The sequence below is a fragment of the Pristis pectinata genome, chromosome 5 (genome assembly GCF_009764475.1).
Source record: "Pristis pectinata isolate sPriPec2 chromosome 5, sPriPec2.1.pri, whole genome shotgun sequence".
Lineage (NCBI taxonomy): Eukaryota > Metazoa > Chordata > Chondrichthyes > Rhinopristiformes > Pristidae > Pristis > Pristis pectinata.
Window position 1 is genome coordinate 73,607,906 of NC_067409.1, and position 14,783 is coordinate 73,622,688.

The 14,783-nt window shown below is 41.7% G+C and overlaps 1 protein-coding gene across 1 annotated transcript in view; it reads right to left on the bottom strand.

The window, feature by feature from the left end:
- Positions 1-886: 886 nt before the first annotated feature.
- Positions 887-14,783, bottom strand: part of myo10 (myosin X) — a 208,432-nt gene continuing 194,535 nt past the window's right edge. Inside the window, exons 34-41 of the mRNA XM_052015834.1 lie at positions 13,846-13,969; positions 10,695-10,992; positions 9,947-10,151; positions 9,245-9,381; positions 7,876-7,987; positions 4,770-5,225; positions 3,582-3,773; positions 887-1,948 (exon numbers count right to left, since the gene is read on the bottom strand). Coding sequence (XP_051871794.1) covers positions 1,862-1,948; positions 3,582-3,773; positions 4,770-5,225; positions 7,876-7,987; positions 9,245-9,381; positions 9,947-10,151; positions 10,695-10,992; positions 13,846-13,969 — 1,611 coding nt within the window. The 3' untranslated portion in view covers positions 887-1,861. The remainder of the gene's footprint in view (positions 1,949-3,581; positions 3,774-4,769; positions 5,226-7,875; positions 7,988-9,244; positions 9,382-9,946; positions 10,152-10,694; positions 10,993-13,845; positions 13,970-14,783) is intronic.

A 14,783-nucleotide genomic window follows, 5' to 3' on the forward strand; every position in this document is an offset into this window, starting at 1 on the left:
TCCTGGGAATGCAACCCACCTCCAGAATGAAACAGTAGAATATTGGTTAATTAGAGTGAGACCACAGAATGCTGGTAAACACAATTGCTTCTGTGAGTGAAAGTTAGCTTGCAGATACAGTAAGTAATTAGGGAAGCAAATGCTACGTGGGCCTTTATTACAGAGGGAATGGAGTATAACAGTCTTGCTACAACTAAACACGGCATTGGGCAGACTACACCTGTGGTACGGCGTACAGTTTTGGTCTCCTTTGCACTGGAGGCAGTTCAGAGAAGGTTCAGCAAGTTGATTGAAGGGGCTGACTTAGACCATAAGACATAAGAGCAGAATTAGGCCATTCGGCCCATTGAGTCTGCTCTGCCATTCAATCATGGCTGATTTCTTTTTCAACCTCTTTCTCCCGCCTTCTTTCCATAACCCTTAACCCCTTTACCAATCAAAAACCTATCAATCTCTGCCTTAAATACACCCAGATTTAGGAAGAAAGATTGAGCAGGTTGGGCCTATACTTACTGGTATTTAGGAGGAGGATGGCTGATCTTAAGATAGAAGATTCTGAGGGGGCATGACTTGATGTTGAGAGGAGTACCTAGTGGGGTACCTAGCACAAGGGGGTATTACTTCATCATAAACGTCATCAACTTGAAATGTTGGCTCCCTCTGCAGATGCTGCCTGACCTACTGAATATTTCCAGCATTTTCTGCTTTTATTTCAGATTTCCAGCATCTGCAATGTTTTGTTTTTGCTAATACACTGTTAATGGAACAGGTCCCTCTTCGCATGTTGCAAAAACTATAATGACAAAAATTTCCTTGATTTATCATTTATATACTTTATATTTAACTTAAGCATACAAAATTGTTTGCAACCGTATAAATACTTTATTTATGTTAGCTACAACATCTGGGAAAATCTGGTCAGAACTGAAGGCTTAGCAAACTACTACAGGCGTAACGTACTGCAGTATGACTGTAGTCCAGAGATTCGTATATATCAAATTTAAAAAGTTATGTACTTTTGGATTTAGTTCAGGAACGAATGCTTGATTAAAAGTAAAAGTTCAGATCAAACTGCTAACTAATTTTGTTGCTAACAAAATGTACATACACACACACACACTGTATACAACATTGCACATTCAAGTTCCCTTCACAAAAGAAATGCTGTGAAAATGTGGTTCACTAATGGTGAGTGTGACTGTAGGCTTTGGGTGTGGCTGCCTGCAGCACCCCATTTAGTCACCACCATTACTCTCAGGACAATGTATTGTTTTAGTGCAGAAAAGTAGCTAACACTTTTAGCTAGAAGTTGCTCCAGGTGCCAACTCTATTCCTCAGCTCAGAGTGAGAACCAGATTGCCTTTCTTCCAAAGGCAAAGGTGTAGAGAAACATTGTAGCTTCATCACTTCAGCAGGTTAATATTTAAAGCTGTCATTCCCTCCAACCCAAATTTCCTCATTCCAGCACTCATTGTTTAAAGCAGCCTTTGTATGCAAGTCATTGTTCAGAGCAAGGTAAATTTTTAAACTGTAAGGCACGTTCTCTGCTTAAAGGCAGTGTGTGTTAAGGCAATAAGGTATATGCGCTGATTAAATCAGGAGTCCTGAGGAGCGATGACAAAAATATGATATTCTTTTTGGAACAGAAAGATTCTTGTTGAAAATCCCAGCATTTCTCAGGAGAACAAGCTTGCTGACCTTATAGAGCTTTTCTTTATCCTACATCACCACTATGGCTTGTATTGAGCACCTTTGAATGAAAAAGTCTGCAAATGAAGGCCACAGACACAGGATGGGAAGACAATTCATAGAAGGAACATCATTGGTAGAATTGATCTCATGTGTGGCTGCACGGACAGTGCTAGCTGCTTGCTGAACACGAGGAACTGTAGCGCTTTTTTACAATCATGCTGATATAAGCTTTCATGAGCTTGGCAAGGTCCACCACCTGCATGATAAAATACAACACAGTTATAAACCTTCTGAAGACATGGACTTAGAGACAGAGTTATAAGGCACGGAAACAGTATATAAAGTACTTTACAACCTATTATTTCAAAGTTACATTTAGTTAATGGCAGTGAAGAAGGTTATCTAATATTACAGCAGTATCTTGATCAACTGGGTCAGTGGGCCAAGCAATGACAGATGGAGTTTAATTCCGATAAATGCGAGATATTGCATTTTGCTAAGGCAAACCAGGACAGGACTTGCACAATAAGAGGTAGGGCCCTGAGAAGTAAAACTGAACTCTCTATAGACCGTCTAGACCATCCCCATTTTTATACCCGTGACTGTAATATTAATGTGCCACTTTACATGCCACAGGCTGGAGTCTAAAGTCTGTTTACATACACTGAAGGTACAATAATTATAATATCAAATAGTGTTGGATGTTAAGGAAATACTTAAGGTCCCTGAACCCAACAATAAAACTCCCTGTAGATGCAAGTAATGATAGAAGAGAACTAGTCCTTGATTCCTAATTTTTTTAAATCCTTTTTTTGGGATGTGGGCAAAGCCAGTATTTCTTACTCACCCCTAACTGCCCTTGAAAGGGTGTTGGTGAGTTGCCTTCTTGAACTGCTGCAGACCTCCCAGTGAAGGTGCTGTTGGTGAGGGAGTTCCAGGATTTATATCCAGTGATTAGGAAGGACCAGCAATATATTTCCAAGGGAGGAAAGTGCACGACTTGGAGTGGAACCTGCTGGTGGTGGTATTTCAATGCTATTGCTTGGTGGTAGAAGGTAATGGGTATGGGAATAGCCTGGGTAGGTAACTGCAGGGCATTTTGTAGGTGGTACATGCTGCAGACACCCTGCACAAGTGGTGGAGGGAATCAATGTTTAAGTTGATGGATGGGGTACCAGTCAAGCAGGTTGCCTTGTGCCTGAAGGGATCAAGCTTCTGGAGTGCAATAGGAACATCCAGGTCAGTGGACGATATTCTATCATGGTTCAGACTTGTGCCTTGTAGATGAAGGAAAGGTTTTGGAGTGTCAGGAGGAAAACTTCTCTCTGCAGGATACCCAGTATTACAACTGCTGCTGCCACTGGAAGCCTAACTTACCTTTTAATGTCAAAACAAAACTAGAAATCGCGTTTTTCTTTAACCAATGTACACTTCATTTTAACAAAAGTTGTCTAAAGGATCTAGATCAAAACATTATAGATTTGATTCAGTGTTTTAGCTACTTAAATTTTCAAGTTCACTGTTTATAATACTCAAGTTCAGAATGTACTTCAATTAGACCAGGCACGGTGACTGGATACAAACGAATTCTTTCTATATACCACTAATGAATGGAGCCCATTGTGTCTGTGTCAGCTCTTTGAAAGAACTGTCCAATTTAATCCACTCTTCAATCCTTTTACCATTATCCTCCAAATTAATTCTCATCAATTACACAGCCAACTGAATTCAGAAAGCTCCCATGGAATCAAGTTCCATCATCATCTCTGATCATGTGTTCTAAACCTTAGTAACTCTCTCAATGGAGACAAAGTTATCAGTTTTCCCTCAAGTCTCAACCTGTACAATGACAATTTGATTCACTCACATCCCAGCACTTTTTTTTTTACCTCAGTTGTGTCGAATAGTAATTCTCTCTCATCCACCACAATTTTATATGTGGTTGGCTGTGGAGCTCCAAATGACCGGATACTTTCATATGGGAACGTCTCCAGTGGTCTGGCCTCTCTTCGCTTGTACACAGAGACAGATTCAGCACAAACACCCAGCCAGAGTTCTTGGGGAAAACCACCTTCTTTGCACTGTAAAACAAAACATTTGTTCCTCATAAATTCCTCGAATGGAAAGGGATATTTTTCTTAGATGTAAAAGAAAGATTGGAAAAATATCTAAGCAAAATAATTTGAAACACATTTATAAATACACTAATTTGCCACAAGATAATTGCTTGCCAAACTTGTTTCCTGCTTTGTACTAAGAGGTAACATTGGGCTCTGGGGAACTTACTGCCAATAGATTACTATCACATAAACAAACTTTAGCAAGCTGAAAGACTCCTTTTAAAGAAATGTTGACTTGCATTTGTTCGATAAATTTCATCTTTAACTGCAATTTGATTTGCCATAGCCAAGTAAGCATACCAGTACCTCTATTTCCTCAGACGACTAAGGAAATTCAGCATGTCTGTGTTTACCCTTACCAATTTTTTTATAGGTGCACCACAGAAACCATCCTATCCAGATGCATCACAGCTTGATATGGCAACTACTCCATTGAGAGTTGTGGACACAGCTCAGTCCATCATGGAAACCAGCTTCCCCTCCATTGACTCTATCTACACTTCTCGCTGCCTTGGAAAAGCAGCCAATATAATCAAAGACCCCTCCCACCTTGGTCATTCTCTCTTCTCCCCACTTCTATTGGGCAGAAGATAACAGAAGACAACAGCTTGAAAACACGCACCATCAGGCTCAAGGACAACTTCTATCCCGCTGTTATAAGACTCTTGAATGGACCTCTTGTACGATAAAGATGAATTCTTGATCTCTTAATCTACTTTGTCATGGTTCTTGCAGCTTATTGTCTACCTGCACTGCACCTTCTCTGTAACTGTAACACTATATTGTGCATTCTGTTATTGTGTTTCCCTTTGTACTACCTCGATGGACTTAAGTTTTGAAATTATCTGTATGGATGGCATGCAAAACAAAGTTTTTCCACTGTATCTCAGTACGTGTGACAATAATAAACCACTTGAACCACGTTATATTTCAACATACGAAATTGTTTGTATTCACCTCCACATCAAACAGAGTTGAGCCATATCCTGGCCATTCTTTGACTAAAGCCATGTACTTGACCATGGCCTGCTCTTGGGTCATTCCTTGCATCTTTTTCCACTTATCGATAATATTGGTCCTGGCTGATGAAATCTCCTCTTTAACCCACATGTCCATCATCTGTTCATCCTCTGACTTCATTCGACTGATGGATCCACCTCGGAAGCTCCGCCTCAAAGTTCCTTCCAGGAAGCTGGATCGTTTCTTATCATTCCGGTCTGCAGAAGGAGTAAAGGTTCTGGTTGATTGTGTGATCCGTGCCTTTAGTCTCTCCATCGGGAATACCTCTTCCATTTCTGGCAGTGTGACATGCAAGGAGTGATCTCCCTGCAGGAACTGAAGTCTCAAGGCCGCTAAATACTGCAAGGTTTCTTCAGGGGCAGGGTAGTGACCGTGAATGACTGCTTCGTGAGCCTAGTAATCAAAATAAACAAAAGAAATTGTTATTGATAAATTTATAATCTGATGTATTCATTCCTGAAATTATTGTTATTAATGCATTGGATGTTCCACAGTTCTTCACATTGGAGAAGTCTCTTAACAGATTCACAAAGCACAGAAACAGGCTCTTTGCCCCACTGAGTCCACACCAACCATCAAGCATTCGTTTACACTAATCCCATTTTACTCTCCCCACTTTCTCATCAACTCCCCCCAGATTCTACCACTCACCTACACACTACAGGCAACTTGCAATGGCGCATTACCCTATCAACCCACACTTCTTTGGGGTGTGGGAGGAAACTGGTACACCTGGGGAAAACCCACATGGTCACAGGGAGTTCGTGCAAACTCCACACAGTCAGCCCTGGGGATCAAAATTGAAGCTGGGTCACTGAAGCTCTGATGCAGTGGCTCTAGTTACGCCACTGTGCTGCCACCTGTCTCCTAGTATTACTCATGGATGGTCTAAGCTTCAGTGGGAATAAGGCGGATGATTATATAAATCAAAAAGCAAAATCATTAACCTAATTTCATCAAGTCACTGGTCTTAATACAAAGCTACAGCTGTGTTTATTTCCGCGGATAGCTATGCTCACTCATCAGTATGCACATTTTTAAAAAGTGAACTGAAGCAACAACTAATTAAGTAATTATCTTCCATGGATGAGAATCCTTCTAATCCCCAATAAATAGCAGTGATTCAGAGGGGCACATCTACTCCTCTGGTCCTCTTGAGGGGAACTTTCTGTTCTTGTTAGGAGGGAGGGGTTAAAATTCTTGCCTTTGTATCTGATACTCTTACGTGCATTCAAAACATTTAAAAGGCATTTACAATGGTCACCTGCTATACAATCACATCTGTTTATAACATAGCAATCATTATTATTATTGGAACAATAGAAACATAGAAAACCTACAGCACAATACAGGCCCTTCAGCCCACAAAGTTGTGCCGAACATGTCCCTACCTTAGAAATTACTAGGCTTACCCATAGCCCTCTATTTTTCAAAGCTCCATGTACCAATCCAAAAGTCTCTTAAAAGACCCTACCGTATCCGCCTCCACCACCGTTGCCGGCAGCCCATTCCACGCACTCACCACTCTCTGAGTAAAAAACTTATCCCTGACACCTCCTCTGTACCTACTCCCCAGCACCTTAAACCTGTGTCCTCTTGTGGCAACCATTTCAGCCCTGGGAAAAAGCCTCTGACTACCCACACAATCAATGCCTCTTATCACGTTATACACCTCTATCAGGTCACCTCTCATCCTCCGTCGCTCCAAAGAGAAAAGGCCGACTTCCCTCAACCTGTTTTCAAAAGGCATGCTCCCCAATCCAGGCAACATCCTTGTAAATCTCTTCTGCACCCTTTCTATGGCTTCCACATCCTTCTTGTAGTGAGGTGACCAGAACTGAGCACAGTACTCCAAGTGGGGTCTGACCAGGGTCCTATATAGCTGCAACATTACCTCTCGGCTCCTAAATTCAATTCCACGATTGATGAAGGACAATACACCGTATGCCTTCTTAACCACAGAGTGAACATGCGCAGCTGCTTTGAGTGTCCTATGGACTCGAACCCCAAGATCCCTCTGATCCTGCACACTGCCATCATAATACTATATTCTGCCATCATATTTGACCTACCAAAATGAACTACTTCACACTTATCTGGGTTGAACTCCATCTGCCACTTCTCAGCCCAGTTTTGCATCCTATGTCCCGCTGTAACCTCTAACAGCCCTCCACACTATCCAGAACACCTCCAACCTTTGTGTCATCAGCAAACTTACTAACCCATCCCTCCACTTCCTCAGCTAGGTCATTTATAAAAATCACAAAGAGTAAGGGTCCCAGAACAGATCCCTGAGGCACACCACTGGTCACTGACCTCCATGCAGAATATGACCCATCAACAACCACTCTTTGACTTCTGTGGGCAAGCCAGTTCTGGATCCACAAAGCAATGTCCCCTTGGATCCCATGCCTCCTTACTTTCTTAATAAGCCTTGCATGGGGTACCTTATCAAATGCCTTACTGAAATCCATATACACTACATCTACTGCTCTCCCTTCATCAATGTGTTTAGTCACATCCTCAAAAAATTCAATCAGGCTCATAAGGCAGGACCTGCCCTTGACAAAGCCATGCTGACTATTTCTAATCATATTATACCTCTCTAAATGTTTATAAATCCTGCCTCTCAGGATCTTCTCCATCAGCTTACCAACCACTGAGGTAAGACTCACTGGTCTATAATTTCCTGGGCTATCTCTACTCCCTTTCTTGAACAAAGGAACAACATCTGCAACTCTCCAATCCTCTGGAACCTCTCTCGTCCCCATTGATGATGCAAAGATCATCGCCAGAGGCTCAGCAATCTCCTCCCTCGCCTCCCACAGTAGCCTGGGATACATCTCATCTGGTCCCGGCGACTTATCCAACTTGATGCTTTTCAAAAGCTCCAGCACATCCTCTTTCTTAATATCTACATGCTCAAGCTTTTCAGTCTGCTGCAAGTTATCACTACAATCACCAAGATCCAATGTTTCACTTGGAGAAGCAACTCTTTGCTCTTCCGTTAGTTTACCAGGTTAAGGTTTCCTTTGGTCATTACCTGTTCAAACATGAAGGCAAATTCCACACTGTCTTTTGGTACGTTTTCTGTGTCAAGGAAACAGTAGAGTTTGAAGTAGAATTTCCACGAATCTCCTGAAGTGGCAGCAGCTCTAGAGGAAGAAAATAAGCGTAATTATTTAACAGTCCAGCGGGTCAGTGGGCAGGCACTTCTTTTCTGTAGATTAGCCAGATGCACAAACCACTCGGGTTGTATTTGCACTGATTATGCTGTCCACTTGTTAGGATGAAGACATAAAAGACTGCAGATGCTGGAATGTGGAGCAACAAACAATCTGCTGGAGGAACTCAGCCAGTCAAGCGGCTGAACCTGCAGAGTTCCTCCAGCAGATTGTTTGTCGTACTTGTTAGGGTGCTGGATAAGTCTGGGAAAGTTATCAGATTAGCTGCTGAGCATTCTGGAAATGATTTTTTTCTTAAAGCTTTCAAGTCTTCCGACATCCAAGACTGCCAGCCTGGTTTAGACCTAGCAACTATTTTAGTACAGGTGGGTACCTCTACACTGCTCCAGTATGGCTACACGCCTCCACTGAAAATTGAGTGTCCTCCCAGTTTGGGATTAGAATCCCTGGCTGAGTGAGCCACCAACATGTTCCCACCTTTCCAAACCCCCTGCAGTGACTTACCTCAGGAGTTCCACAAAGAGGAGACTCCCTGAAACAGCAGCACCAGCAGACCTCACTATTGCTGCTCCATTGCTGACTGACATCGTGATTAATGATAAATGTACTAAATTTGATCTTCTTCCATTATTGCAGTCAAAGCATGCACATAAACTACATTACTGCATTGTGACATTTGTGCAAGGACAGTTATTTTAATCCCAGAATTGGGGGTGTTGGATAGTTAAAAAATAGTCCAAAGCAAGAATGCAATCCACCTGATATTCATGTACTTGGCTTTAATGGGATGAGGTTTGAACAATGTATTCCCAACTGAAAGCTTTTAAAGTAGCCACAGCCTTCACTTTAACGGGATTGCTATGGTTAACTCACTGGCCATGCTTCCCAAGCCTCAGGATACCAGGCAGCCAAGAGGAGGCAGGACGGGTCAAATCTATCAGGTAAGTGCCTCTACAGCAATATCTGTGGGCCAAGAGGAGTAGAACTGTTTCCCTCAGGCCTCATGAACCTCTCAGTAATCAGCCCAACCCCTTACTCCAAATCTCTTCACTACTGGCAATCTCCAGTCCTCCCCTACCCTGATCTCTCCCGACTTCCTGCGATCTTTCACTGCTCCGTGATTACTCCAACCAACCATGTTGAATTTATTTTACCCGATTAAAATAACAGATGCCTTCCTCATTAGTCAAGAGATGCAACAGGATTACCTGAGAGAGTGCTACTTACTTTTCAAATTTTGCCAAAATATCAGCTACAACTGCTCTGCTTTCAATTGCCTTATCAGTAGTACCCTTGTGTTCAAAGAGAGCAAACATATTTCTACTGTACTCCATGGCCAGTCCACGGATTAACTTCTCAACAACCTGAAAAAAAACACAAAATAATTTGCAATTTTTTCCCCCTTAAAAGTGTTATTTTGTATTTTACACTTTTGCTTTAAAGAGAAAGTCTTACTCCTTATTGCCAGGATTTATGGCCTTGAGATTACAAAGAGAGAACAAACTTTCTTACTATTTACCACCAGGAAGCATGGACACAAAGAAACACCCCTCATCCCAACCCCCTCCCTTGCTACCAAAAGGTGGATATGAGACATACACAAGGAACAGACCCTTCCCTTTCTATTACTAAGAGATAGATACAAGTGACAAAGAGCCCACTACCTTCAAATTATCATGAGATATAGGTAAGGGACAGGTCTACTACTTTCTAATGCTGGAGATGTATAGACAAGAGATTTTCAAAGAGGGTATTCATTTTTGATTTATGCACCCTACAAATAATGCTTCCAGCACAAAGATTTGGATACACATGTTCCCATTGCACTAATTTGTGCTAAGGTTCATTGATGTTCCAATCTGTTTAAGAATACTGGGGATCCAAAAGCAAAGTGATGCTGACCGGTTTTCTTCTGTTGTGAATCCTTACCTCCCCAGCAGTTGTATGGGAATTAATTGTGATTTTACAGGAACCTCCTCCGTGGCAATAAACTGTTGTTGTCATTTCTTGTCTGCTGATTAAGGCTGTTATTTCTTCTCGAGATGGCACATACTCCCTCGTTTTTGTTTTCTTCAGTGATTCATGTATAAATATCGCATATTTCTCCAACTCCCCTGGAAACTGGTCTCGTATCCTAGACACAGAAGCAGATTGCAATAGTTGGATCATGTTGTGCAGATCGCAATATGGAGGTGAACTATAAAGAGATCCACGTTTTGGATTCATTAAAATATCCAAATCTGATTCTGAGCATTTCCAGTTAAAAACCAAAATAAGAATTTAAACAAATTTCATGCTAATAAGATTAACTCAGCTCACCAGTTACACAGCTGGTATTGGGATGTACATTAAATTGATACAACTGATTGGCAAATATTTCCATTAATTTGATATGGATTGGTAATTGGTAGTTGGTAGTTGATTTATTATTGTCACATGTACCGAGCTACAGTGAAAAGCTTTGTTTGCGTACCATCCAGACAGATCATCCCATACATAAGTACATTGAGGTAGTACAAAAGGAAAAGCATTAACAGAAAGAAGAATATAGTGTTACATTTACAGAGAAAGAACAATACAGGTAGATAAATAAGGTGCAAGGGCCATGACAAAGTAGACTGAGAGATCAGGTGTTCTTTATCGCCAAGAGGTCTGTTCAAGTGTACAAGGATTGTACCTTTTGAGGTGAAATTTGAGGTATCGGAGAATGGCACGGCAGGGCAGAAATGTACAACTCATGCAGGTGAGTAACTGCCAACAGCGCAAGTTGCTCAAGCTGCCCGGCTGAGGCACTTTGGTTGTTTGTTTGATGAGCTGACAGTAGAGCTCTTCCCGCAGAGGCCGCAGATCCTGCCCAGTCTGCAGAATGCCTTGTATGATGGGAATAGGATCAGAAACCGACTCCATCTGCTGCAAAGAATTGAAGAGTTTGATGGCTTCTTCCTGTAGGGTTGTGTAACCCTTTTCTTTCAGCACTAGAAATCAAAACATTCAACAGAAATTAAGGGTTAGTTTTTTTTTGTAGAAACCAGCAGAGGTTACAAATATAATTGCATAGAGAGGTACTTTGCTCCTGTACCAGTCTCATGGTCTGAGGCAACACTTAGGTGGTGTCTGTGCACTGGACAATGTAGATGGATATTAGAGCATGGGCGCAGAGCGCACTCATTAGGGAACCATCTCAACTTAGGTTGGGTTGAAATGACTGCACAGGGAATCAGAGATGGTGTGCCTGCATTTCTTCAACCTGCACAATTGGAAGGTGAAGCTTCACACCACAGTTACAGATCGGAAAATCAACCCCTGTAACTAACTTAATTTAGTTCATGTAAATTAAATTGCTGGTTCCTTACAAAAAACTTTGATTAACCAAAATGTACAACTGGAAACCATACTATTCAGATTTCCAACACCCACTGAACAATAAAAGTGGTAAGATACATTTGGAGAGTATAATTTTATTGGGAACCCTCTATGTAATTTGGCTGAGGTAATGAAATGCAAATTAAAGTCCATTATTTCTCAATTCAGATATATTGTTGCAGAGATGGACCATTTGGGAGGGGAGGGGTGGTGTTAACAGGAGGGTTCGAGAGCTAATCAGTCAGAACATTAACCACACCATCTTTACTGAGGTCTTTCTTTTATGAAGTAAATATTGGCCAACATCTGCATTGGAAAGAGCTAAAACCCAAAGCAACTATTCCACAATTTTGTACATATTTGAAACATTTTATATAACAGAAACCATAGAGTACAGTGGATTCAGCTGTCCTCGTGTGACTGTGGAGGAAGTTATACACATTGGAATTCCTTCCCTAAGCTTTCGTACCTCTCTCCCTTCTTATAAGATATTCCCTTATTTCCACTTGTTTTGCCAGGCTTTTGGCCACATCCCAAATGTTCACGGTTCCTCACAGCATCACATTGTACCAGCAATTTTTTAACCTTCTCCCTACTGGCTTTATTCATCTCCACCAGACAAAGTTGCAACCAGCCAGCCTTCCCATGCCCGATTCCGCTGTCCACCCTATCTTTGCCTTGCCATTTTTCCCTTCAAATTCCTTGCACGTGCTGTTGTTTCCCAAGTTCATAGCTATTTCTTCAACCAAGTTTCCGCCCCTTTATCAAAGTCACCTTTACCATGGTTACAAATGGCGTCCTATACCTTGCGGCCATTTGTAAACACCCCATGACATAATGGCCAGACTACCCACTGTCAACCAGCTTGTTGGGACTGCCCCTACCTGTGTGCTTTAGCCAAAGTGTCACCTGCAATGGTTCTCTTTGTTCTCCTGACCATTCCTTCTGATGCCTCTCAAAGATCTATCCTCGAATGTCGTCTATTCCTTAACTAAATGCTCAGTGACGTCCAGAGACACATCATGTTCTATAGGTACGAGGATGACATTCAGCCCAACTGCACCAGCAGCCCTCTTGTCTGCTGTTACCCCATTCTTGATGAACAGAAGTTTCCTCCAAATAAAGACAGGTGGTTATTTCTGAAGCCTGCTGCAACTTCTCTAGACATCAGTTACACCCTGATCCCTGACAAAGACTGAACCAGACCATTTGCAGCCATGGCACTTTGTCAGTCCTGGGATGAGCTTCCAATAATGATTCATTCCCTTCTCTAAAATATCCTATCTCCACCTCCATACCATTACAAGTCTCCACCACACTCACATCCATTACTCCTAAATTCAGACATTCTCCTGAGAGGCACGGAGCAAACAGCAACTGCATTTGGTGTGGAGTGTTTTAATAATAGGGTTTGAGAGGCAATCACTCATAATACGAGCCAGGCTGAGGTTCTGGTCTTTTTTTTATTATTGAACAATATTAATCAACATAAGCTTCCGCTGACCCTTCTGCTGAAACCTCCACCTATGTGTTTGCTACCTTTAAGTTTGACTACTAGTGTTCTGCTGGCTGACCTTCCATTCAAACCTCTGCTGCCCACATCCCAGAGAATATCAAGTCTTTTTCATTCTTAACCCCAAGACTCAGTGACGTACATTAGCTCAGGGTCTGGCGATGCCACAAATTAAGCGGTTTCACCCTTGTTTTCAATTCCTTCCATGGACTCCCCCTCATCTATCTGCAACCTTGTCCAGACTTAAAACACACCCATGTCTCTGCAATCTTCCAGTTCCAGCTTCTTGTACATCAGAGTTATATTGCTTTATCACTGGTGACCATGCCAATGTTATACACTTTGGAATTCCTTCCCTAAAGCCTTCCTACCTCTCTCCCTTCTTATAAGATATTCCCTTAATTCCACTTGTTTTGCCAGGCTTTTGGTCACGTCCCAAATGTTCACGATTCCTCATAGCATCACATTGTACCGGCAGGTTTTTTGTCCTTCTCCCTACTGGCTTTATTCATCTCTTCCAGACAAATCAGTTACAACCAGCCAGCCTTCCCCACCCTCTCTCAGCCAGCACCACCACACTCATGTCATTCAGTCTCCCTTGGTCTCCACCCTATCACAGAGATTCCCTTTGTTCTCTCCACCTCTCCCCATTCTTTGCTTAAAACAATTTCTAACTATTCCTAGTCTGAAGAAAGGTCATCAACCAGAAATGTCTCTCCTGCCTCTATCTCTCTTCTCTCCACAGATACCACCTGACAGGCTGTGTACTTTCAGCATTTTGATTGTCCAATTTCTAGCAGCTGCAGTTTGTTCCTTTTTTGAACACCATTTTACATGGTTTGTGTCAAATTTTATTTGTATGTTAGGATGTTTCATTACACTGAAATTACAAAATAAATGCAGACACTAGAAATACTGTGGGCATTAGAACATGATTTTTTAAAAAACTTACAACTTAAATTGATGTCTCCATAAGGTAGTGGAAGAAGTGGGGAATGCAAAGGATGGTGTGTGTAACGTAGGATTGGGTTCCTTTTGTAGATTTGTTCCACAACTTCAATATTCAGGCAGTTTTCCTAAAATACAGAATACAGTTAGAATCAAATTCCTTTCTCCAGTTACCCAAAAGCATATCAGGTATCTGATGCTACGGTCAACCATAAGAGGCTCTGAACACTTTGGAGCCTTGCAGGAGAGGAACAAGGCTCAGAAATGCAATACCACTGTTTGTATCCCTTTGCTCTTGCCAAGTAAGACTTCACGCACAGAATGCAGGATCACTGGAAGTGCTCCACCAGGTCTTGCAAATTTTTTTATTTGAAACAGGACGAGAAATGCTTACACTCCAAATCTGGTCATGATGAGGGATGAAGAGGGAGTATAAAGCTCTGTTTAGAAACCATCCTAAACATCTCGTTAAATTCAGGCCAACATAATTCATGGTATATATACCGTGAAAGCCATTCTATAGATGACTTGTTGCATATGTTTGGCAGGGGTTTAAAGGATGGAGTGCAGTAAACATTAAAACTGATTAGTACCTTTGTCTAGTAAACCTAGACTTGATAGGACTGAATATTTTTGCATTTGTTCATAGTACACAGAATTGTACAGCACAGGAACAGGCCCTTCAGCACATGATATCTGCACCAAACACGATGTCAAATTAAATTAAATCTCTTCTGTCTGTACATGATCCACATCCCTCCATTCCCTGTATGTCTAATAGCTTCTTAAACACCACTATCGTATTGCTTCCACCACTATCCCTGGCAGCATGTTCCAGGCACCATTTCACTAAACTTGAAGCCATGAAACAGTTACGGAATAATTTGGGGTTCAAAACTTGATTTGATTTTTTTTCCATTATTAACCTATAAGTTTATAGGG